This window comes from Mytilus trossulus, chromosome 2 (genome assembly GCF_036588685.1).
Source record: "Mytilus trossulus isolate FHL-02 chromosome 2, PNRI_Mtr1.1.1.hap1, whole genome shotgun sequence".
NCBI classification, from domain to species: Eukaryota; Metazoa; Mollusca; class Bivalvia; order Mytilida; family Mytilidae; genus Mytilus; species Mytilus trossulus.
This window is the reverse complement of record NC_086374.1, coordinates 72,141,173-72,168,939: the sequence shown is the minus strand read 5'-3', so window position 1 is coordinate 72,168,939 and position 27,767 is coordinate 72,141,173. Positions and strand designations below refer to the sequence as shown.

General features: G+C 31.5%; 1 protein-coding gene across 2 annotated transcripts; it reads left to right on the top strand.

The window, feature by feature from the left end:
- Nucleotides 1-1,468: 1,468 nt before the first annotated feature.
- Nucleotides 1,469-27,186, top strand: LOC134707933 (kynurenine--oxoglutarate transaminase 3-like). 2 transcript variants are annotated; one of them, XM_063568107.1, is made up of 14 exons: nucleotides 1,475-1,525; nucleotides 8,155-8,263; nucleotides 12,431-12,498; nucleotides 15,161-15,212; nucleotides 16,174-16,275; nucleotides 16,978-17,127; nucleotides 18,058-18,144; nucleotides 18,948-19,070; nucleotides 19,621-19,741; nucleotides 20,649-20,815; nucleotides 23,283-23,472; nucleotides 23,932-24,005; nucleotides 24,638-24,724; nucleotides 26,104-27,186. In XM_063568107.1, exons 2-14 carry the CDS (start codon nucleotides 8,162-8,164, stop codon nucleotides 26,167-26,169), a joined length of 1,389 nt encoding a protein of 462 aa, XP_063424177.1. In that variant the 5' UTR covers nucleotides 1,475-1,525; nucleotides 8,155-8,161; the 3' UTR covers nucleotides 26,170-27,186. The 2 variants fall into 2 exon arrangements, with proteins under 2 accessions (XP_063424178.1, XP_063424177.1); XM_063568108.1 differs by lacking the exon at nucleotides 8,155-8,263 and having other exon boundaries at nucleotides 1,469-1,525.
- Nucleotides 27,187-27,767: the final 581 nt, after the last annotated feature.

Genomic DNA, 27,767 nt, shown 5'->3' with positions numbered 1-27,767 from the left:
GCCAAATTTGTGTTTCTTCCTGATTTATTTTTAAGTTTCTTCTGAAAAAGCCTATAAGAGCATGTTTGCTGTGTTGATGGATTCTAAAATGTGGCCTAGTATACATAGCTATGTTTGTATGGTGACTGTTATCTTGTAACAGTTAGAGAGTTTGGTTGTTCTAGACGGCCATTGCAAGTTTTTTCCCCATTTGGCTAGGCAGTTTAATTGATTTTGTAGGATGATACAATCTTGCTACTCTATTATCTTGATCTATATAAAAGAGGGACGAAAGATACAAAAGGGACAGTCAAACTCATAAATCTAAAACAAACTGACAACGCCATGGCTAAAAATGAAAAAGTCAAAAAGACAAACAATATTACACATGACACAACATATATAGAAAACTAAAGAATAAACAACACGAACCCCATCCAAAACGTGGGGTGATCTCAGGTGCTCCGGAAGGGTAACTTGGCGGCAGATCCTGCTCCACACGTGGCACCCGTTGTGTTGCTTATGTGATAACAAATCCGGTAAATAGTCTAATTCTGTAGGTCACATTTATGAAAGGGAAGGAGATTGTAGTTACGACGTAAGGAACATATCCGATATCATTTTTGAAACGGTTATTCCATAACGATCAACCAACCAGCTCGTGATGGCGTCCGTAAAATTTACGATGGGATGATTTCAACTTAACCGTTTGGAACTCTAGGTTTAATAGCTTCCTTAAGATACAGTCTGTGATTTGCGAACAAGCAGCCGCGTGTTTTGATCATTTAACTGTTTATTGCAGGAAGATCATTTATGAATACCAGGAAAAGAAATGGCCCCAAGACTAAGTCCACTTACCGTGGCACAGGTATATTTGACCAGATACCTCCTTATCAATGACAACCTGTTGCATTTTAATTTTAAGGAAGGCTGATACCCAATTCTAGGTATTTCCTAGTGTGGTGCTGTTACGAAGATTACTGAGTAATTCATGACTTAATGTCAGAAGTTGTGTCACAGCGGCGATTTGCTCTGAAGACAAGCTGGTTGTCCACTAATATGTTATGTGTCCAGATGTTTTTCAATGTTACTTCGTGACAAGTTAACAATGTGTTCTAAGAGTTTAAATATTTTGAAACATATACAAGTTAGGGAGACAGGTCTGTAGTTACTGGAGTGGCTAGGTATTTTTAGCTTTTCTTAAAAATAGGAATTACATTTGCCTGTCTCCAGTCTGATGATACATGTGATTCTCCTTTAAACTAAGATCTTTAAAAACTTTGAAGATGTAGCATAAATGAAACAATAAGGATCAATAAGATGTGGTTCAAACTCAGATGTATTATTTATAGAATGCGCGCTGGTATTTCATCTAGATTTGTGACTTTAGAAGATTTATAAAAAAAGGTTGTTCTATGTAATTTTCTGACATAAATGGATAGTTGGTATTTGGTCCGAGTTGATTTGATCCAAGTTGAATCTGGGCCGAGTTGTCCCATATCAGTCGAACCATACGTTGTTCTCTCCCTTTACAAAGTCCATCGTGGTAAGTTGAACATGATTATTTATGTTTCATCTCATTTTTAATGCTTGAATGAAATCTCCCATTGAAATATATTGCATTGTATTCATTATTCATCCTTTTACAAAGAAAAAGACATGTCATTGCTTATTTACCTTGCAAGATAGTTACTTGGGCACCACCTTGTGTACTCCCCTTTTTACACTCAAAAGTCAAAAATTAGAATGGACAACTTTAATATCATTAATTACAAAAAAATGTAACATCGATTATCTCATCAAGGTAACGCTTTTATACCACAGTCGCCTCTCACAAAGGACTATCTCAGTATCTTGGAGACCAAATTATGTTAAATTATAAATGCGTGTATCCCACAGGCACTTGTTTCTATCCAAACAAAACTTCTATTTATAGGAAAAGTCTACCTTCAGTGTGGGTCTCATTGGGTCTAAGCCTGACGCGGGATTGCCAATTTTTTGTAAGCGAGCATGTGAAAGTCAAATAAACAGGAAATGAGGTCTTGCGGGACCCGGGAAATGACAAAATCGAGAATTGCTTACGTATATAGTGTAAGCGGGATATGGGAATTTGACAAAACAGTAAGCGGGATTCGGGATCAGAACCCCCCAATGAGACCCCCTTCAGCAGGTTGGGAACAAACCCTCTCTATGGTGATTATACCTGTATAGAGGGATAAACCTTCTATAGAGGGATAAAATTATCCCTCTATAGAGGGGTATTTTTGTTTAGACTGGATTTAAATCAATACAGGCCAGAATGGCATTCTCTACTTATTATGGCAGTAACCTGCAACAGTTGATGCACCAATTGATGTACTTAGTTTAATATGCACATGCCCAGTTTGCTGCTTATCTGACTAAATATAAAATCTATTGTCCACCATGATTGAGAGCTGTGATGATCAGGTAAATTCTACTCACTTATGCCTCACTGAACAGAATTTCTATTGTTAGATTTAACATGATTTTTAAAGGTCAACTATTCCTTTTGATGTTGATCAGGTGTTCAGATAGGTATACAATAGATTTTAAGTTTTGTCACTTTAGCAGAAAACGGGTTATTCCATTTTTTAGTAAAGTGCATATGTTGATGCACATACTGCTAGAGATTATAGCCAATATAATTAGAAAATGCCATTCTGCCCTAATTTGCTTTAAATCCAGTGTAAACACAAATACCCCTCTGTAGAGGGATAATTTTATCCCTCTAAAGAAGGTTTATCCCTCTATACAGGTATAATCACCATTCAGGGGGTTTGTTCCCAACCTGTTCAGTGATATTGTTGGCTTTTTCAAAACTACCTCTACCCTTTTTTATTTGGAAAATATGCAGAGGCGGATTTAGGGGGGGGCAGGGAGCCCGGGCCCCCCCTTTTTGGGAAAAAAAATTGGTTGCTTATTTAGGGAATCACTGAAGCGTGACTGGCGCGGACCCCCTCTTAGGTCAGTCAGTGGGCCCCCACTTATGAAAATGTCTAGATCCGCCACTGATATGCGTCATTTTCATCAAATTGGGAAATTTAAAATAAACCATTAATTTAACTGAAACTTCAATTTAAAGACCCATTATCAAGAGTTAAACCCTGCTTTAGAATAAGACCCCATTTTGTCATTAATGATACATAGATAGACCCTCAAATGTGCACATTGAAGTAATTTTAGGCAAGAAAATTGTTTAAATGAGTGTTTGTATTCATGCACAATTAATACTGATACTGCACTGTTTGGGAAAAAAGTTGTCTTCAGTCTGCACCAAAAACTTTTTCAACTTCTAGTCCAAAGACCAAGATCCTGACATTTTTTTTAGTGGTCCAAACAAAGTTTTGCAACTAGTCCATGTAGTCTGAATGAAATTTTCTTTTTCAATATCAAGGTGCTACCTGCCATTCTTAATATTTAAAAATGGATTTGAAGTGGTTTGTAGATTAAAAAGAACACCAAAAAACATTGCTTTATGAATTTCAGGCATCTGAAACACTTCTATTATATTTACAAGTGATAGTTCAATATTTGACTTTCAATTGTGGTAGTCCTGTTTAAGGGCATACGATACAGTAATAGGGAAGGCAGTGACGTTGCTAACGTAATTTGTTATTTTCGCGACGTCAAACTGTGACATATCGGGAAAAGATGCATTTTTCGACTGATTTTTATCATTCAAACTGATTTAATTTGAAAACGAGTTCATGGACCCCTATTTTTCAAAACGGCATTTTGTTTCATTTTGCAGGGAGATTATGTGACCCAAATTTTATAAAACTGTAAATAGAGGATTTTTTTTAATTTTGATAAACATGCAGTAAAAAATGACGTTTTTTCCTCAATTCATGAACATTTGATAAATATGAGTTATTTTTTAATAAAAACATTGCATATTTTTTAGGATATTTTTAAAACACAGAAATTACCGATTATTTAACAAAAAACAGTTTGTGTTTATCTTTTATAACAAAAAAGTTATGTCTTTCTTTTGAAAAAGAAATTACGGCCACAAATCTGAATTTTGAGCAAATATACAAAATTTCGACCTCGTTTTACTCAAAAAGTAGCACATGAAGGTATATTTTTTATTACATATTTAATTTAATGAGGTAAAAAATAGCCTATTTGCAAATTTTCATGAACTTGTAAATACAGGATCAAAACTGTATCGTATGCCCTTAAAGGGAAGCTGTCAAAAATGAAAAATTTAGATTATACATGTTTGAACATCATTATAAATTAAAAAAAAAGCACAAATTCATTCATAATAACATTTTATTTCCCTAGATTAGAGATCAGCATTAATTTTAAATTGAGATAATCAATTCTGTACATGTTATCATCTTGACAGCTTCCCGGTTACATATACATGTAAACCATGTGATATCTATAAACCACAATGTATAACAAAAAAACAGGGACTAACATAGTCTAACTATGGTCAAAATCACTTGCCAGGATTTTTTTTATAGTGCTATCGTAATCATACAATAGATTGATTCACCTTTTGCATTTGTGAGTTCTTCTGCCAATTTATCAGTGTTTCTCTCGATCTTTGAACTGCTGGTACTACTACATCCACCAATAAATAAAAACATGTCCCAATGATATGCTCAACAGTGGTGTTAAACACAAAAAATCAATAATCAATATTTCAGTTGAAAAAGTCTATCTCTTATACTATACTTTTGCCATACTGTGTATGTTAATTACTTCTACATTCAGAAACATATTGGTGTAAGATTTTATGATACTGGTTGGAGCCAATAAATATTTTTTAAGCTACAAATTTTCCTTCAAAAAACAGTCTCCTTCGAGGAGGCAGTTTGTTATCTCTTAAATGTAGGTTGATAAAATATTGTTAATTTCCCGTTTCCCATGTTGCAAGTATGTCATGTATGTCCTTGAAAGAAAATGTAACTGTATGTTCAAACATTGCTTACACATGTACAATATGAAGTTATCAAGCTACCTGACATCTTTTTGTAGACATTAAAGTCATTAATGATTAAAATAATATTGGAAGAACTTTTCAAACATCAATTATTTAAGAGCAATGGGTTAATTAATATCTGTAAATTTACCAAAACCACAAAATCATGAAGCGATGATAGTTAACTTTCTCAATCCTCAAAAATTGATACCAATGTATCTTTGATCAATTTTTTAAGAAAAATGAGTAGGGTTAAATATCTATAAATTTGCATGCAGAATTTGCCAAAACTAATTTTTAGCTCACCTTGCCCAAAGGGCCCAATGAGCTTTTGTCATCACTTGGTATCCGTCGTCCGTTGTTGTTAACTTTAACAAAAATCTCCTCCTCTGAAACAACTGGGCCAACTTTAACCAAACTTGGCTACAATTATCATTGGAGTATCTAGTTTAAAAAATGTGTCCAGTGACCTGGCCAACCAATCAAGATGGCTGCCATGGCTAAAAATAGAACGTACACATGTAGGGGTTAAATGTAGATTTTGGCTTATAACTCTGAAACCAAAGCATTTAGAGCAAATCTGACATGCGTTAAATTGTTTATCAAGTAAAGATCTATCTACTCTGAAATTTTCAGGTGAATCGAACAACTCATTGTTTGGTTGCTGCCCCTGAATTAGTAATTTTAAAGAAATTTTATGGTTTTTGGTTACTTTCTTGAATACTATTATAGATAGAGATAAACTGTACATAGCAGTAATTTTCAGCAAAGTAAGATCTACAAATAAGTCAATGTGACCAAAATCCCCAATGCCCTTTAAAGTGTATAGTCATTTTTTACCAATTTTTATAAATTTTTGTAATCTTTTACAAAAATCTTCTCCTGAAACTACAGGGCCATTTTTAACCAAACTTGGCCATACACATCATTGGGGTATCGTGTTTAAAAAATGTGTGCCGTGACCCAGCCAACCAACCAAGATGGCTGCCATGGCTAAAAATAGAACATAGGGGTAAAATGTAGATTTTGGCTTATAACTCTGAAACCAAAGCATTTAGAGCAAATCTGACATGGGTTAAATTTGTAAATCAAGTCAATATTTATCTGCCCTGCAATTTTCAGATGGATTGGACAACCGGTTTGGTTTGGTTGCTGCCCTCCAATTGGTTATTTTTAAAGAAATTTTGTCGTTTTTGGTTATTATCTTGAATACTATTATAGATAGAGATAAACTGTAAACAGCAATAATGTTCAGCAGAGTAAGATCTACAAATAAGTCAACATGACCAACATGGTCAGTTGAAAGGGTCACTTGACCCTTTAAGAGTTATTGCCCTTCATAGTCAATTTTTAACAATTTTCATTAATTTGGTAAACTTTTGTAAGATTTAAAAAAATAATTTCCTCTGTTACTAATGGGCAAAGTTCATTATAGATAGAGATAATTGTAAGTAGCAAGAACATTCAGTTAAGTAAGAACTTCAAACACATCATCATCAAAACACAATTTTGTCATGTTTCCATCTGTGTCCTTTGTTTAATATGCATTTAGACCAAGGCGAGCAACACAGGCTCTTAAGAGCCTCTAGTTTTTTCTCAATCCTTAAAAATTGGTCCCTATGGAACTTTGTTTGCATGAACTTGTTATAGCTAGCCTAGCTTAGAAACTGATGTTCTTCTAAGGTTAGTTTCATACATTTTGCAGATTCAATTTTTGTTTACATTATTCCATTCAAATGATAAAATTAAAAACTACACTGGTGGACAAAAATTAAGTCGAAACATTTTGTGTCACTTAGAACCTATATGTTATATATAAAATAAGAAGATGTGGTGGGATTGCAGATGAGACAACTGTCAATCAGAGAATCAATTGACATGTTTTTGATTGACAAAAACTATTTAAAACTGTTTTCTTCCAGTTTGAATGTTGAGCCTTGTAGACACAATATATACTATTGACTAGTATATATACACACACATAAGGGTGCTTTGTTATTGTATGCAAAGTACAGCATGCTGCATTAACAGCTAATTAATTAAACAATTTCTTTTTTGATCCAATTTATTTTTACATCAATTTGTTCTTGAACAGAATATTGTGGTTTCACATTTGCCATTTTACAATACTTTTTCACTTTGATTGAACTTGAGGCCTTTTAAGAATCAAGTTGTATCTGGTCCACACAATTTTTTATTGAATGAATATAGAGAAGATTTAAAAAAATAAAAAAATAATGTTTCTTGTCATATAATAAAGGTAAATGTGGACCAAACTTTATTTTACTGGACATTTACCAATATCTGATGCCGGAGCAACCCATAACACATTTTTTGTCTGGTGTTGCCTTTCATTGCCTTTTGAGTAGGTAGACAGGGATTTAATTTTCAACAGGATAAGTTACATGTTTTAGACTAGAAAAAGATGTAAGGGCATGAAAAAAAAAAAAAAAAAAAAATTGAAATGATTTGTCATTATTTTTTTCATGTAGGCTGCTTTTAAGGTGAGTAGGTAGGCAACATTAACCAATTATAAATTTATTTCTGGCCCAGGCAAACTTTGGAATGACTGACATTACTGTTCTAAATTTTAGGTTGGTATTAACAGTTTTTCACTTGTCATGCTTATATAGTGTCAGATATAAGAAAAGGTGGCAAAAATTCAAAAACCTGCTAAAAAAAATATAAAACAAGAACTATTTCATTGTTTCAAAGTGAAAAAGCATTTGTTCTGCTACAGATTCATGAGAGTTTTTCCAAATCTAAATGTACTGGAAGCTTGCAATTTGATGCAGCTGTTATTTAAAAAAAAAATCAGTAAAAAAAACCACTGTAAATTGTGATATTATTGTGAGGTTTTGTTAAATCAAGCAATGCGCTAAGTAATCATTGCAATAATAAAAACTGGCATGTTGGTATCTGAAAATATAACTGTTTGCATTTTTACATGAAATGGCAATAATTTATCTCACATTTTTGCCTGTTCTGCTAAAATTGCAATAATTTCTGAATTTACATTATGTATAATGTTTGGGAAAGGATGAATTGATGACATTGGAAATATATTTCATGAGCCAATAAATAATTAGATGTACCGATTTTTTTTTTTTAGAAAATTCTTTCGTCTTTCTATTATCATCATATCAAATGGAATAAATGTATTTGAGTAGATTTTATCCAATGGTGCGGTTCATGAATATTTTACATTTTTTTTCAAGTGAAGCTATGCAAGTATTGAATCCAGTAAAAAGTGTGGGTAAAGCATTTGCTACATACATAATACAGTCAACAAGCCACAAAACTGTTCTCCCAATAATTAGCAGTAATGTAAGTGGTAGCATGCACGCATAGTGTTTTTTTTGTTTTTTTTGCTTTATAATCTGTTTGACACTTGGCTAATTTGAGTGCTTTTGTTTACTTTAAGTACCATTTTGCTGTTTGTATACATCTAAAATCGTCACACCTGTGTTTTAAAAATTTGTTGAAAAAAATGAAAAAAATAGTGTTTTTTTTTCACGTAGTTCATTGTTTTTTGTAAGTAGTAGTTTATTTTAGTATCAGAACAATAGATTAAGCTAGGAGTTTTATTTTAAAATTTATTTTACCCTTTCAGATGCTAAAGTTTTCAAAACTAAATTTATAAAATTTCCTCTAGTATATCGGCTTGATACTTAATTAAATATCAGTATAAAGAAAACTCTGTTAAAATCAAAAAGTACTGTTCAATAGTCATTTGCTCATATTTTTTGCCTGCTGTAGCAACCACAAGTCCAGAACACAATTTGTGTCCATCACCTAAAATTTGGATTGATAGTTTCTGTCTCATTTTCTAAGTAAATCTAAATAGCATAGATTTATGTGAAGCTACTAAAGATACATATATGTATTTTCAAAAAATCATAATAATTGTGCATATTATTTTTCCAAATAACAGTTTCATAAAGTCACATTTCAACTTGGAACCAGGGGATTTGTATTTTGTATCATTCCAATTGATTTTTTTTAAGTGTGCTGTGTATATATTTTTCTTGGAAAAAAAGAGTAAGTTATTTGAACAACAATGTGTGTATGTTTACTTAGTAACCATGAGTTACCTCTCATTTATCAGAAATAACACAGCTATTACAACTTGGGTTTCATTCTTTGGTTTTCATATTTCACATTTTCTTGAAAGTAATAAAAAAAGTAATTATAATTTTTGGTTGTATTATTTTACACAAATATAATTATAAGATAAAAAAATTTTATGCAAAACAAGGATTAATGAATCTAGATTTATTAAATATTGAATTATGACTTTAATATTAAAACTTCTAGGATATAAGTATCAAATGGATTTTTATTAAAAGCCTTAATTTACACTGGAATTATAAGGCAGTATCAAAACAAATTTTTTGTTTATTTACTTATTTTATAAGGGGTCATATTTTGAATGAATTGAAATTTATGTTTTGATCTTTAAGTGCAGATAAAAAAGGGGAAAAACTTTCAAGGGGGCAACCCAAAACCATAAGTACAATGAAGTATGCTCATATGAATCTCAATCAACTGTTGCAGCATTATGTTTAAAAAAGGAACTTAAAGAAAACAACTGTACCTTCTTCTATATATATTTATCTTTGGTTTTGATTTCTTATTATTAGTAACTAACATACTTGTGTTGTTTTCTGTTCCTCTTCACTAATTAATATTATTTGTTAGAGATAGATTTTATTAGATTAGTGTAAAAAAGGGTGGAAGGGTACATACATTGTTTTGGTAGCAACCAGATTGTATAGCATGCAGTAAATGTGTTACGTTTTCTGCTAAACAAAAGATTTTCACATATAAACTTTAAACATTTAAAGAAGGGTTTAGGTCAGACTATAATCAGAGAGAGAAGAAAACTTTAATATTATGGTAGCAACTATGATATAACAATTATTAAATATTTTAGCCAGGTGTAGAACTCAGTTTTTAAAGGTTATTTCCTTTTGAAATTTTATGAATTATTTTCTTTTGAGGGGAGGGTGAAATATGAATATGCATGTATACATTACTTCAATGGTGTCCACAATCTCAAAATTATTGTAACCCTGATAATGATAAATGATTTTATCAGTATAAATTCTATAATGAACCCATTGACCTAATCCTTATTAATTACATTTAAATGCCTAATCAAATGGAAAATTGATTAACATATTGTTACTAAACTATTGAATTATTTCACCAATGGAAAGTTTTCGAAATGTTATGCAAATCACATTTCCATTTAGTTTATGGAGAAAGATGTGTTTAGTTTCAAGGCTGAATACATGGCTTAGAGCTTTTGGTTTGGTTGGGAAGTATTTCTTTGTCCTTTGTTTGTGTGAATGACCTTTGTAACCTAAGTCATGCTCTAGTAAACATGATAGTAAAGTTATTGATTACCATATTTTCTCTAATAAACTATGTTAGTTTTCATTGATTTTTGTTACTTGTTTTATCACGTTTTTTATCAATGTATTGATATAGGTATTTACTGGTATATATGTAAATAAAGCCAGTTGTAATGCCATAGGGATTTATATCATTATCTCACTCCATTCATTAGTTGGGGTACTGAGGCTCTGGCTGTTTTCATACTAGCTAATGATGCAATGTTAGTGAATTATTTATGTGTATATGTAATATGAATAAGGGCTTAGGGGTAAACATCAACATACTTTGTCATGCTTACATAGCAAAATGTAAAAGGATGTATATGTATTACGTATGCTAGTTACTTCCACTCAAGGACATACATACTAATGTTAGTATATACATCCTTATATTCTGTTATACATACTGGATTATTTTTGTTTTTTTGGCATTTTTCTTCTTTGTGCAGTCTGAAAGTAATAAAAGAGGAAGACCAGAGTATTTTATAATTAAAAGTTAATTACATTACCATGGTTGCGGAGAGGTTGCCAGTAAACACAGGTTGTGAGTTCAAATCCAGCATGGGGCAGGTGCACTCTTGACTCCAATCTTAATGGACTAGGATTGTCAGTTTTCCTATCAAATATCATAGTTATAACCGGGAACTCTGTTTTCCTCCACCAATATAAACTCATCACCAGGAAATCGCACAATAGTGTTTAAGACATAATATAAAGGTTTTCTTAGAATTTTTTTTGTTTGAAATTAGTGAAGATTTATTACAGCTGGAATTTTAGATGAATTGAAATACAAGATGTAGATATGTTTCCAACAGTGGGAAAACAGTAGGGAGAGACTAAATAGTCTGTGATGATAGGAAAATAATCTACACCACCCCTTCCCCTTCCCCTTAAACGGTCACTGTGGTGTTTTTAATGTACTTGACATAAATGATATCTAGTGACAAAATCCAGCTTAAGGGGAGATTATTAGCATAACATAAAACATATTAGTATTGGTCATGAGGTAAATGTGGTCTCATTCATTTCTATATCATCATGATCATGTACAATGTTTATATCTAAAAATAGAAAGTCAAGGAGTATAAAATAATTATCTAAACAGAATAATGAGGAAATAAAGGATCATTATTGTATTTAGTTTAATTGGTTTTAATTTTTTTTAATTTTGTTTCTGCTTTTTAAAGCTCATTTGAAGTTGTATTTGAAAAATCAATTATTTCACAATTATACATTGAGTATAATAATTACATACCGGTACTTTAAAAGCTTTTTGTAGAAAATTTGAGCCTAATTCTTATTTCATGTTTTGTCCATTATATAATACAAATGTATATATATATATATATTTATATCTGTTTATCATATTCCTGTAGATATAACATTTTAGTGGTCATTTGGACAATTGTATTGAGGGTCTGGATTGTGAGGAGAGAGTAATTCAATACTGTTCTTTTTTAATTTTTTTAAAAGAACAGAATTTAATGACCCTCATGTAAAAATTAAAAGATTAAAATTTTTAAAATTTTACAGATCTTTTCTATATTTTTTAGCACCCCAATATTCTTTTTTCTCAATATTTCAGCATCCCATTATTCTGTAGACTATTCTTTATTTGTTTTTGTCTTTTCTTTATTCTTAATGTTTTTTACCCTTTATTTTGCACTTTTTGCCTATTCTCTATTCTGTATGCCCCATCCAGACCCTCTTAGTACGATACCATTTATCTTGTATTCTGTATTAGGTTATAAATTGAAATAATTTAAGTTACATGCTCAGTAATTAAAAGAAATATCCATCAGAAATGTAAGCATGTTTCACAGTTTGAGAGAGATATATTACGCTTTTTACAATTTGATCTCTCTGAAATATTGTCTTCTTAAAATTGTTCCCTAATTGTCTTCACATTCATTTGCAACTTATTATCAACATGGTTTAACTTTGCATGTTTGACAAAAATATAAATTAACTGTGTCAGAGGTAAAGGAAAGAATTTGTTTTAAAATAATAACAAAATCCTTGATACATGTCATAATGAATTATATTTTAGACAACAAAACACATTAATGTTTTTTAACTTTTGTCTTTTTAGAGAAAATATTCAAAAATGTCCAAGTTGAGGGGAGCTGACAGATTGAAAGGGACAGAGAAAAATGTCTGGTAAGATATTAATATTGTAATACAAATGTAACCGGAGAGCACGTATCTACTCTACAAATTCATATCGTCACCAACGGGATTCGAACCCTGGTCGTCTGCGTGACAGTCAGTGCATTAACCCACTGAGCCAAAGAATCGATTCCCTAGCTCAGTTGATTAAGACTGGCTTTATATGTTCTACCTGTACTGAGGGGAAGCAACCCCGCTACACTATTCCCTCACCACAAGAGTCATCATATCTTCATATATGACTCTTCACAACAAAAACCCAGGCTATACTCCAGATAACCGTCGTTGATTTTTTAGTCGGGCGCCAAATGTATCCGGAGAGCATGTATCTACTCTACAAATTTGTATCGTCACCAACGGGATTCGAACCCTGGTTATCTGTGTGACAATCAGTGTGTTACACAGGCAAAATTTGCTCACATGAATTTCACATGAATCTCACATGAATTTACATGAAAAATTTCACGTGAAATTCACCACAATCAAACTTATATATGAAACTCACGTGAAAATTTTCATGTGAATCTCACGTGAATTGAGATTCACATGAATCTGATGTGAAATTTTTCACATGAATTTCACGTGAAATTTATAACAATTTTTTTTTTTATATTTTTCATGATTTTGATCAAATTTGAAAATTTATGTTATTTAAATAACTTTCTCTAACTCTATGGAAATTTATCCCTTTCCGAACCCATTGTATAAAAAAATTTAATCAACGTGTGGTTGTTGGTGATCTCAAAAGATCATTGGATGATTTTGAGGGTCATGACCTTTTTAGCTAACTGAATAAATCAAAATACGATAACAGGTGTTAATGAAATTGACAACTTCGTGCAATGTGAAAGGCACTCGAAGGGGATTTTCGGTTAACAAAAAAAGAAAATGTCTGTTTAATCATTAGAGAAACAGATTCTTACATAGTTACTCGTGGATTATCGGATTTATCCAATCTCGATAGTTAAATTATAAATTTTAAAGTCCTCGCCGAGGCGGCTCGGACTTTAAAATTGATAATTTAACTATCTCGATTGGATAAATCCGTGGATTATCGGATTTATCCAATCTCGATAGTTAAATTATAAATTTTAAAGTCCTCGCCGAGGCGGCTCGGACTTTAAAATTGATAATTTAACTATCTCGATTGGATAAATCCGATAATCCACTGGTATCAATGTAAGAATCTATATGTATTTTAAAAATTCATGTGAATTTCACATGAAATTTTTTTACATGTTTTCATGTGAAATTCACCTGAGTTTCACATGAGAATCACATGAAACTCACAAAAACTGATTTCATGTGAGTTTCACGTACATGTATAAGCTCGTTTGAGGTGAAATTGATGTGAATTTCACGTGAGATTCACATGAATTTAAATTCACGTGAAATTGATGTGAGTGAAATTTGCATGTGTAACCCACTGAGCCAAAGAATTGATTTCCTAGCTCAGTTGATTAAGACTGGCTTTATATGTTCTACCTGTACTGAGGGAAGCAACCCTGCTACACAGTCAAACCTATATTAAGAGACCACTCAAGTGAGAGCAAAAAGTAGTCTCTTAAGACAGGTGGTCTCTTAATCTGTATGAAATGTACTACAGATTAGGATCTTAAATTAATAGTCTTCTTTGAAAGGTTTTTTGTTTTATACAGATGGTCTCATAAGTAGGTTTGATTGTATGTGGTTCTCTAAATGAATGACCATACAAAGGATATAATTCATTTCATAAAGTTTAGCTTTTTGCAAGGATTTGTATAGTGAGATCCCACTATACAAATCCTTGCTTTTTGCAAGTTATTTATAAACATAAATATTTTAAGGGCCTTTATTTATAGTCTTATTAGTACCAGTAGTTCATCATTTCTAGTGATAACAAGTTTGTAAACTCATGACAAGAGGTATTTGACCACAGTCTTACTTCGCCTTTTCAGAATCTGAAGGACTATTGGTAATCTAATTGTTTGTACACTTAAGTGACAATTACATTGCATTGGTTGAAATTCTATTGTTTGGAATGTTTTTAACCAATCACAACGTTTTGGTGCAGGCTTTCGAAAAATATTACCCAGAATGCATGAAATTCTGAAAGGGCAAATTGACAAGATTTGAGACTTTTGCTGTCAAAGGTCAATTGTACTCTCTAAGTATTCAAGCTTCCTCCAACAGAAAAAAACTTGATAAATTATAAAGCCAAGGTTGCTGAAAGTGGGGTTAAACATCAACCAAAATAAGGTGAAAAAAAACACCAATATTCGACGCCACGAAAACAGTCTGCTAGAGTTAAATGTTATTTTTATCCAATTCTATAAAAATGTCAGAGTGTCAATGATCCCAAATATAGGGAAATTTAAAAGTTACGTCTCTAGTTTCTAACTAATCTGGGGAAGAATACAACAAAACCAAGTTTAACAAGATTTGTAAAAAAATATGAAAATTGAGTCAAGAAACTTTATAGGGATATTTGAAAAAGTTGGAATTTGTAATACATTAGTGTCAAATTGAGATAAAGAAAGTATGGAATGACAATTTCAGGCAAAAGTTTGTAAAGAATTACAGTTTTAAAACTAAACAGAGCTCTGTGATCTTGGACTTTATTCATATTATATTGCAGTATATATATAATATAACTGAATTTAATGTTTTACAGGGTAGAGTTTGGAAAGCTTGCTGTCGATTATAAAGCATTGAATTTAGGACAGGTAAGGTAACATTCTGTTAAGAAGTAAAATTGCATGTTTCAGAAAACTGTAAATTCAGAATTATTGCGAGGTTTTGCAAAAAGTGTGACAGACTTGTAAATGCAATAATTAAAACTTGTATTTTGAAATGATTTATATGAATTAAGGCCGTAGTTTTTAATTTTTAGTTTTACGAACCCTCCTACCCTAATTTTTGCCTGATAGGAAAAAAAAAAAAAATTAAAAATGTTGATTTTTTATTTTTTTTCTCCACCGACCCAGTGTTTTTCATGCAAATTTTTTTTTATTTTAGTTCATAACTGCATGAAAGAATCTAAATTTATGCTCTTGGTGATTTAGTAAGTTGTTGCACATTGATTTTCAATTCAAACCTTGTCAAGAATAAAAAAATAGTTGTTACACTAGTAGAAAATCTCCTGGTGAAATAAAAAAAAAAATTTTTGATATTGACGGTTGGTATTAAAAAAAAAATCATCAGCAGCAGTTTTTTTTTTGTTTTTTTTCGTCCTCCTTCCCATTGGTTTTGTCAAAAAATTTCGTAAAACTAAAAATATAATAACTATGGCCTAAACAGGATTTTTCTCAAAACCGTTAAAATTAAAATTGCATTTAAGTCTGAAATGACAAAATCACAATAATAAATGCACGCAATAATTTCTGAATTTACAGTAACATAAATCCTTGGGTTCCATAGAAATATGACAACCCTGAAACAAGACATCCTCCTGATTTGGGACAGGTACACTTATACAAGGTATTGTGTTCTGGGAATATTTCAGAGAAAGAAAAAAAAGTCATAATGAGAAAAAAAGACTTCATAATATATGATTCAAAGATATGATACATGTATAGAGTCTTAACATCTGACAAATGATTCTAAACCTGACATGAATACATTCCTATTAGTTAAATAGTGATTAACTGATGTGCATATGTGTATTTTTGATATTTCTGTTTTTAGGGATTTCCTGATTTCAAACCCCCACAACATGTGATTGACAAAATGGTTCATGCTGTTGATGGTTCAGAAAATGCTCTCCTCAGTCAGTACACTCGTAGTTATGTAAGTACATTGATAAGTAGCAATTATCAAGTTGTCTTCATGTTGATATTGTAAGTTGTGAGTCACAATATGAAGCTTTTTGTTGAGTAAGCGGAGCTAAAGAGATTAGAAAGGCTTTCATATTGTTGTCCAGAGAAATTTTGAGACTGATAAACCCCTCCAAAAAAATATAGAGAAATTGAGTGAATGAGAATTTGCTACTTCGAATCAATCATACAGTATACTTTAAAAAATGGAATACATTAAAGGCCTTACCAGTAGTGCAAGGTATTGCAGATATCTGATTAAATTATAGTATATCATCTGTTTCATACTTGACCAAGACTATTAAATTAATGCCTTGTAATAAATAACTTTTCAGATTTTTATTTTATCTATGCATACCTGCCAACTTTTCAAAATGCCCATGGGGGTTTTGCATGCAAGATGGCCGTCATAGTGCTAAAAAACCTTCTTCTAAAAATACATTTAAATGTTGTTTTTTTGGCTTCTTCATACTAATGTCATTGTAAAAGTAATTTTTTTATTTAAAATCGTGGACAAAATTGCTCTATCAAAATTTCCATTTGGGAGCCTCCATGGGGGAAATCCCCTGCAAATAGTGACAGTTGGCAGGTATGTCTATGTGTTTTTACAAATATGAGTGAAATGATATGTACGGAAATTGAAAATATTTTCTATTTTTCTTTTTTTCTTTTACAGGGACATCCAAGATTGGTGAATGTTCTTGCCAAATTGTATAGCCCTTTAACTGGCAGAACTTTGGACCCAATGAATAATGTAACTGTTTCTGTTGGAGCCTATGGTGTTTTGTTTTGTGCTGTACAAGGGTTGGTCAATCCTGGCGATGAGGTAAGGGTTAGATGAGGGTGGGTGGGAAGGGAGTGCAATAATTAGGGGAAAGGTTATATTTTGTAAGGAGCAGACAATCAGAAACAGACATTTTATTAAGGAAAGAGGATAGGTAGTCAAGGTTCATTTTTCTGGGCAGACACTTGGGTAGGGACTTAAAATGATTTACCTCTTAATTTAATAAAAAAAAAAAAGATGTGGTGTAATTACCAATGAGACATCTCTTCACCAAACACCAAATGACACAGAAATTAACAACTATATAGGTCACTATGACCTTCAACAATGATGAAAGTCCACACCGCATAGTCAGCTATAAAAGTCACATAATGACAAATGTTAAACAATTCAAACAAGAAAAATAATGGCCTAATTTATGTACAATATGAAAAACGTAATATGTAACACAGCAACAAACAACACCAACTGAATTACAGGCTCATGACTTGGGACAGCCACATACATACAGAGTGTGGCCTGGTTAATCATGCTAACTAAATTTAACCCCTCCTCCTAACCTGAGACAGAAGTGTAACAGTGCAATATAAGAACAAACTATAAAAATCAGATGGCTTATCTCAATCATGTTCTTTTCAAGGTTCAAGGTAAAGTTAGTTAAGATTTTGGTTCAAGATTTGGGGTTATATGGACTTGAAATTTGTACACATGTTCATTACCATGTGTAATATATTGACCAAATTAGGGTTTTGACTAAGTTTTCCAGGGTTACTGAAAATGGAAGTAAATAGTCCAATCAACACATGTGTTCTATGAACACATATTCTTTTAATTATACATTTACTAGAGCTAATAAAAAACTGATGGTTCACTAGACAAAAAGTAAACTTGGATTTATGTACAAACCTCAAACTCAAGTTTTCAAGCAGTAAAATAAATCATGCTTAATTCATATTGTTTTTTTGTTTTCAGGTTGTTATTGTAGAGCCCTACTTTGATTGTTATGAACCTATGGTCAAAGTTGCTGGTGCCACTCCAAAATATGTGCCACTCCGTCCAGTAAGTAACACCATGTACTTTAGGGTGGGTTAAAAGATTATTGTGTTAGGTATAAGAGCAAGTTGAGAAAAGGCACATGAATTTTAATTTGAAAAGGTGGTACACATTTATTTCTTTAAGTGTCTTAAGTAGAGAAAAAGGCATGAATAAAGAAGAAGCAATAGTCCCCCCAAAAATTTGGGGGAAAGTAGGATATCTGTCATAAAGCATTTTGAGTGTTTTTGATAAGTTATTTATTTCTTTACTTTAATCATATGAATAGTTGATGAATAATAGCAATATTCTATCTATTGCAATATAAAGTGTACATTAAAACTAACTGTAAGCATTTCATACTCACCCACAATAAGTCAGAAGTATGAAGTGTAAGTTGAACAAAATTTTCAATTATTTAATTGTTTATTCCATTAGTACTTTTTTTAAATTAAAAGACCTATAGGTCATGTTTCCCCTTGTTATTTTAAGAGAAAGTTATCTTTTTTCCCCTTTATTACTATGAAATTTAACTAGTGAGGATTCACTTTTATTTTCACAGGTACCAATTTTGTGTATTGAGGAAAACATGCCTGTTCATAGTTATTCAATTTAGTATTTTGGTGAAGTCAGCATACATGTCTATAGAACATTTGTATTTCGTTGAACAATTGAATTTGTTGTTCACTTTACCCACGAAATCTACAAAAATTGGTATCCAACGAATATTAATGAATCCACAGTACGTTCTTACAGTATTTGCTTGAATGTAGATTATTAAGATATATATTTGTATAATATGTTAACATTATTAAATCTGATTATTTAAGATAAAGAAAGAAGGTGTACTATCCAGTGATGATTGGAAGTTAGATCCTGTAGAATTGGAAAGCAAGTTTAGTGCCAAAACCAAAGCTATAATGATCAATAATCCCAATAATCCAGTAGGAAAGGTAAATTATAGTACAGAGTCTAGGATGTATAGGAATCATCATGTCCATTGCTTTACAAGATATATTTTTGGGGTCTGGATGATAACATATTGATTCCTTAAATGTTTTAGAATTTATACACAGTATCAGAAAGTTATAATTATTAGAACTGCCAATATTCCAGTAGGAAAGTTCTGTTATAAAATAAAGTATTGGTATTGAAGTATACAGATCCTAAAATGTCCTTCCAAAACAAGTCTTCATTGGACAAGATATCTTTAGTTAGATTGCTGAAATTGCAGAATATTTAAATCATATATTTTAATATAAATAAATTTGAGAAAGGAAATGGGGAATGTGTCAAACAACAACCTGACCATAGAACAGACAACAACAGAAGGTTACCAACAGGTCTTCAATGCAGCGAGAAATTTCTGCACCCAGAGGCATCCTTCAGCTGGCCCCCAAACAAATATATATACTAGTTGTCTACCTTCCTGAGGTGGCCATATTTTTTTTTAAATTATTTTTTTTAGTTTGGTTGTTTACCCCATATTTTGTTTAATTATAGGTATTTAAGAAAGAAGAGTTGGAAATGATAGCCGATCTGTGTAAGAAGTATGATTGTATATGTATATCTGATGAAGTTTACGAATGGATGATATACGATGAAAATAAACACATCAAAATAGGTAAGAAAATAGTACTGTTTAAATTTTGATTCATTTATTTTCGTTTGGCCATAGGAAAATTTGTACTTTTTTTATATAGGATTTTCTGCATACAAGACTATAGATTTAATAATTGTACCGTGTTGAACATTTAAATCTGAGGTTCACTTATACCTATGAAATCAAAGAAAAATTGGTAATTTTAAATGAATATTAATGAATCAGCAGTATAAATTCGATTTAACATTTTAATTGTTTAAACGTAAGAATGTGTGTCAAAAACAACTTCAAGAAGACTAATTTCACAGTGAATTGAAAACTGAGGACATTAAATAAGGACGTTTGATTTACAAAAAAATCAACCTTTACCTCTTAAATTTAAAATATTTAAGAAAAATTGCTCTCAGAAATATGTATCGATTAGGATGATATAAATAGATTTATATATTATATATTGCTATTACATTTGTGTATGTTATGTTGTAAATTGATAGTTATAAATATTAAGAATAAAAAAAATAAAATTAGATTGTACATTCTGATTATCACATGGTTATTGAAAATCTATAATTATCACATTCTGATTGATTCAGCAAGCATCAGGTTTAATAAGGTAAATTGTATTAGAAACCTACAGCCTGAAAAAAATCCTATTCAACTTTAAAAATAAAAACTGAGTATAGAAATATATTAGGTTATTTTTTTCAACCAAAGACTGTAGAATGTATAGTTTTGATTTGAAATAACTATCATTATATTTGAAGTCAAAATATCTATGAATGCTTAAAATTACAGAATTAAGCACAAAAAGGTGATGTGAATGAGTAGTGCTATTTCCTATTCATTTTTTTTGGTCATGAACATCCTTGAAATATTTGCCACTGGATGTAAAGTAACCAACAATAAATCAAGTTTTATCTATTTTCAGCTTCTTTACCTGGTATGTGGGAGAGAACAGTAACACTGGGAAGTGCTGGTAAAACTTTTAGTGCTACAGGATGGAAATTAGGATGGGGAGTTGGACCAGATCATCTCATTAAACCCATGCAGATTTTACATCAGAACTGTATATATACCTGTCCAACACCTATACAGGTAAGTCATGCAGATCATACATCAGAACTGTATATACACCTGTCCAACACCTATACAGGTAAGTCATGCAGATCATACATCAGAACTGTATATACACCTGTCCAACACCTATACAGGTAAGTCATGCAGATCATACATCAGAACTGTATATACACCTGTCCAACACCTATACAGGTAAGTCATGCAGATCATACATCAGAACTGTATATACACCTGTCCAACACCTATACAGGTAAGTCATGCAGATCATACATCAGAACTGTATATACACCTGTCCAACACATATACAGGTAAGTCATGCAGATCTTGCATCAGAACTGTAAATAGACCTGTCCAACACCTATACAGGTAAGTCATGCAGATCTTGCATCAGAACTGTAAATAGACCTGTCCAACACCTATACAGGTAAGTCATGCAGATCTTGCATCAGAACTGTAAATACACCTGTCCAACACCTATACAGGTAAGTCATGCAGATCTTACATCAGAACTGTAAATACACCTGTCCAACACCTATACAGGTAAGTCATGCAGATCTTACATCAGAACTGTAAATACACCTGTCCAACACGTAAATACAGGTTGGTCATGAAGTTTTGAAATATAGAGAAATTTTTTACTACTTTGCATTCATTATTATTCATTTAGTACCAATTTCCAATTGATTGCATAATTATATGTAAAACCACAAGTTTATATGTACAACAAGTTAAAACAAAGTCTATGCTTATACAGTAAAACTTGAGCCCATACAGGACTTTGCGTTTTGTTCGGTTTCCACAGTTGTTCGAATTGTAGAGGTAAATGGAAGTCGACACCAAAATAATTTTGGTACTTACTGACAAGGGACAATAGGTGGGTGACACAACATACGACAATTTATTTTCATTTTGATTTAGATGTAAATGTGAAAATATCAATAGATGAATATAGATGTATTGATACATTTTTTTATCAATCAAAGGCCACTACCTCAATCACTTTCCTCGTTGTAAAAATGTATAAATCGTTTAATGATGTCCTACGTGTAGTGATTTTGCTTTTTATAATTATTTTCTTATCCGTTAATTCATACAGTAATTTCTCGCTACATTGAAGACCTGTTGGTGACCTTCTGCTGTTGTTTTTATATTTGGTCGGGTTGTTGTCTCTTTGACACATTCCCCATTTCCATTCTCAATTTTAGATTCCCAGTCACTGTCAATGACGAGCCGTAGTTGAATAGAGATCGTCAGATTTCTCAGTCTTAACTGACCAACCGCTAATAGATACTTCGCTACAAGATAGGAGCAAAACAACAGCAGAGGTCCAGTTTATTCTCAGACTTTATCTTTGCTAAATAGCTAACAAAAGTCTGCAGGATCATCTGAATTATATATATAGGGCTTCTAAAAGGAATCTGGCATCCCATAGACATAATTGGAAAGCAATTGACCTTGTTGTATTCCACGACTTCTTAATCAAGTGAAATGCTTTAAAATGATGATTTAATTAAAAATTTGAGTAACATGCATTTAATTGATCTTAGGGAAAGTTCATTTCTTGTCCTTTTCGGCAATCGGGCAGCTGACCAGTTCAACGTTTCTTTACAAAAAAAATCATTTGATCACTGACCACATGGACACAAACATGATAATTAGTTTGTAATAATAACTCACCAATTTTACCTCGAATACCCTTGGGAATTTAATTAAATTATGCAAATAATTAAAAATACTCTTTTGTTTTGATTGCTATCGATCGATTTTGACAGGTAATTTTGAAATAAAATTGAGAATGGAAATGGGGAATGTGTCAAAGAGACAACAACCCGACTGTAGAAAAAAACTACAGTAGAAGGTCACCAACAGGTCTTCAATGTAACGAGAAATTCCGGCACCCAGAGGCGTCCCCTAAGCTGGCCCCTAAACAATTATATACTAGTTCAGTGATAATGAACGCCATACTAATTTCCAAATTGTACACAAGAAACTTACATATTTACTAACGAGCCTCCAAAAAGCTTTCGGAATTCGGTGTTGACATGGTTCAAATTTTTTCAGGTTAAATAAACATTAATTAATAGGGAAATTTTGTGGGACTTTGAAAATTTTCGGTTTATATTAAAATTTGGTTTTATCAGGGTACGGTTTACCCAGGTTTCACTGTACAAAAACTTTTGCAAAATACTATTTGAGACAAAAGACGCCAAAACTTGTAATTTTCAAGAATAGACAAATTTCTCAATAGTAAGCAAAGCTCTAATTCGCCATTTTAAAATCTAAAGGACTATTGGTAGATTGTTTTTTTATACCTGAAAATGAAAACAGTATAAACATCATTAGTAGAATTTTATTGATTTAAGATGTTTTGGTGTACAATTTGGAAAATATTGCCCAGATTGCAGTAGAATCTCAAATGGCACTCAATTTTCAACACTCAGCATAAATCAATTATAGGAAACTACATCATAAAACATTTTTGTAGGAGGCAGTAGCAGAAGGGCTGGAGTATGAAATATCTGTTCAAGACAAAAAGGAGGAATGTTACCTGACCAGTCTTGCTCTGGAATTGAAACCTAAACGTGATGCTCTAGCTAAATCATTGGTAGAGATTGGTATGATACCCACAATCCCTGAAGGAGGATATTTCATGATGGCAGATATTTCTAAATTAAGTAAGATTTACTAAATAGCAGGCTTTTCAAGAACAAAAAACGGAAGACATGTCTTTTTTGTGCATCACCCATGTAATTTTAAAAAGAAATGTGATGATTTGCTATCTAAATTCATTCTGACCCTACCAAATGATTGTTGTTTTAACATTTTTGTGGCTTTCAATAATTACTACCATCGATTAAATTTTTACTGGAAAGCACATCTATTTGGAGAGTTGTCTCGATGGCATTTAAACCACATCTTATTTTTCATATTTTATAGCCAAAAAAACCCTGTCAGATACATCTAAAACCAATAGGACAAAATTTGTAAAAGAATTTTTACAAAAAAGATTTCAACAGAAGATCTAAAATTGTCCTAAGGTCAGATCTGCCAGAGGGAATTTTACCTTTATTTTGCATAATAATAAGATGGTATTATATAGATATACTATGTAAAATTTATTTTCTTCATAACAGAAGTAGATATTCCAGATGATGGCACTAAGGATCCTTATGATTTTAAATTTGTACGATGGCTGTGTAAAGAAAAGGTAAGTTGCTGTCTCATGATATGTAGAGAGTTTATAAGTATGTGGTAGAATAGACTGCAGTTAAACAGAAAAAGATGTATATTCAGTGTGAGAACATTTCTTATTTTTCTAAATATGAGCTTTAAACTTGGCGTTTAATATATTGTTGCTATTGTCAGGTTGGTTAAATCATGATTATCAAGACCATTGTTTAGAAGAGACAATTTAATTTACAAACAAAAAACAAAGTGTATAAATTGTTTTTAGTTAGTTTTTTAGTTTGAATTGTTTTACTGTTGTTATTTTGGGTCCTTTAAAAGCTGACTATGCGGTTTGGGATTTGCTCATTGTGGAAGGCCATATGGTGACCTATAGTTCATTTCTGTGTCATTTGGTCTCTTGTGAGGAGTTGTCTCATTAGCAATCACACCACACCTTTAATATATAGAAAGAACAGCAATTGACTAATGTTCACAATTATATAAAATTCTCAAGGAAGATATAGATCAAAGGAAAAAACAAGAACTGATACGTAGGGGACACATGGAATCGAAAAAAGATCCAGACTAGGTATATCTAAAGGATAAGCCTCTCCTGCTAAGCTTTCATCATCTGCCAATTGAATGTGATATGAACTTGTAAATTTTTTTCAGAGATTATCTGTGATACCACCCTCAGCTTTCTATAACCAGGAACATAAAAACCTTGGAGAGAAGTTTGTCAGATTTTGTTTTATAAAGGTAACAACCTAATTTTGTCTATAATGTTGACTAAGTTGGTAAAATTTAAAAAAAATCCGATATAGATTCTGAAAAAAGGTGAGTCTGAAAATACATTGAAAATATGCTTCTTTTTCCAGACAATATGCTCAGTAATTTTTTTTTGTATCTAAAATGATATATGATGTAAAAGCAAGACCATTGGACAATTTTTGAAATTTTCTCAGTAAAAACTCATATTTTGAGTGCCAGAAGCAAATCTGTATGAAGAATTTCAAATTTCCTTAATTAATTCTTCAATCTGATAGATTATTTGTGATTATTGTTAGCTTTATTAATTTTTTTTCTAAAGCAAAAACAGCTTACAACATGTACAAGATAGTAAAACTGAGTGATTTTTTTTGGTGCACCTAATTTTTTTTTTATCTTTCATTTGCATCGATTGGATTCTTTTATTAGTGCTGATTTTATATTTGCTCCTATATGCATTGCATTTTAACACGGGTGAGTAAATACATGCACATATTGTTGAGGCTAACTTCTATTATTGTATACAGAAAACAATACAACCATGCAGTTTGACGTTTACTTAATATATATCTGAGCTGCTAAGGCTAAGTCCTACACTGATGTCAACCCTAGATACATAACTGTAAAACGCTACGTCTTAACTCCCTGGTATTCTCAACACATATATTATAGCTAGAAGGTTTATTAGTAAAATCTTGATATGATTTTAATGTTGTGTTTTACATGCTGTAAATAGATTTTTAATCCATGATTTTAGTGGATGTAAACAGAGAGTGCTTTTATCTTTTAAATGAACTTATCCTGCTCAAAATCCTACTTGCACCTCCCTTTGATGAGCAGGGGACAACAGGACACAACAGTTATTTACACATACATATGTGAAACTGGCTAACAGATGAGGTTTATAATAAAAAAAATAAAAAAATACTTTCACCTGCAATAAAGCTGTACACGATCGGAGCAAATGAAAGGCAAAATTGACTGAAATGAAAGATCAAATCGGTGCAAGTGAAAGGAAAATTGGTACAAGTGAAATGCAGAATTCCTCAAATGCAAAATGCTGGATTTTTTAATTCAAACAGGCAAATGTGCTTTCCAATGTCATGTTCTATGATCATGACATTTAATCTTGTAGTTTGAGGGGGAAAATAAGACAATTCAAACTAAACCTTGTTAGGATACCTGATACATATATCTGTTGACACATTTTTCTGAAACGGAAATAATGAATCTTGCATGCATTTTGTCCATGCTAAAAAAATAGCAATAATAAATGCATGCAATACTTTCTAAAATTACAGTGTAACTATCTTATTTTATTTTTGATAAAGGTTAAATTTAAATAAAAAAAAATGTTTTTATCATTTCAGAAAGATGAAACTCTAGCCAAAGCAGATGAAATTTTCAAAAAATGGAAAGCTGAACAGGGAAAATAAATCATTGACTGGTTCTTAAAGTGATAGAATATTATAATAGTGATAATTGGATAAAATAATTTGACAACCAAAGATTATGAATTAAAATTATATTTTGGTATTCAACTGAATTACTGCGAACAACTTTGTTATTTAAAAAAAAAAAAGGCAACTTGTATCTTATTGCGTTTGTTAAGTGTGTTTGAGTGTAAGTTGAGTTTGTGGACGTAAATGGAACATTCCATTTTCATTTGTGAGATCAATTTATAGCTGTCCATTATCATTCTGTAAGATCTGCTGCTGTACCTTATAGTTCATGTATTTAAAAAGCATTGTAACAATTTTTTAAATTCTCAAAAGACCTCCTTATACATGTATTTGATTTATACATTAAATGGAGTCATGTTTTAATGGCTGTATATTTATTACTGTGAAACAGAAATTTCTTTTCGGTTTTAAGATTTGCTAAGAAATACTCATTATTTATTGATGACTAACTGGTTGTGTATCTTACATATTTTAAAATAAATAGTGATATGAGTAAGATAGATAGAAGATACACACTGCCATAAGAGAGTGAGATTGACAATATTTGTCTATAATGGGGGTTGGGGGGGGGGGGACACACAACTATATGTTTCACAAGATATTCAAGAACACCAGCTATCAGTTCAGCAAAAAGTTATTATTTTATAAAAGAATTTTGAAATTCTTCTAGTCATTTACATCTAAAATATCTTAACTATTATATGTTATTTATTTTTCACACTAAAATTTATGGAAGTTAAATATCAAACTGCTTTTCTTCAATCACTTTTTTTTATAAAGATATTTATACAAGCTCTGGTATTATTATCCTATTTTTAGTTCTTTGTTTTAAAGACTTGTTAAAGAAGACCAATATTTGTTATGTTTTTACAGACTGTGAGTCTGACAGTATGGATGGTAGTGTCAACTCTTGGAATATTGATATTTAACTCTCAGTCAGTGTTGATCGCTGTTAATTATATTTAATTAATAATAAATGGAAAAGAAACATTTTGTGTTGTTATTTCTTTACCAGTAATCATTTGATTTTGACTTGACCACCAAAACTTAACCTCTTACACTGATCCACGAAACGAGGTTGAGGTCAAGTGAAAACAGGTCTGACAGGCATTAGGACCGTGAAGGTACCAAATATAGTTATCCTATTACTCATAATAAGAGAAATTAGAATTACAAAAAATCGTAACTGTTTTTTAAGTAGTCACTGAACCATGAGAATGAGGTCAATGATAACAGACTAAACTTCGTAACATAAGGCATCTATATATAAAGTAGGAAGCATCCAGGTCTTCCATTTTCTAAAATATAAAGCTTTTAAGAAGTTGGTTATCACTGCAACTGCTGGATCATTCTCCCTATGTTGAGCTTTCTGCAACAAAAGTCACAGGCTTGACAACAAAAGTGCACACTGATATATCTTGCCTATTTTAATTAAATTTATGTTGAAATTCTGTAACATGAAGTGTCTGTCTGACATAAACTAAAAATTATCAGTGTTCTAGGATAATGAGGTGATAATCAGATTAACCATGCCAGACAGACATGTACACCTAGCAATCATTTCTTACACC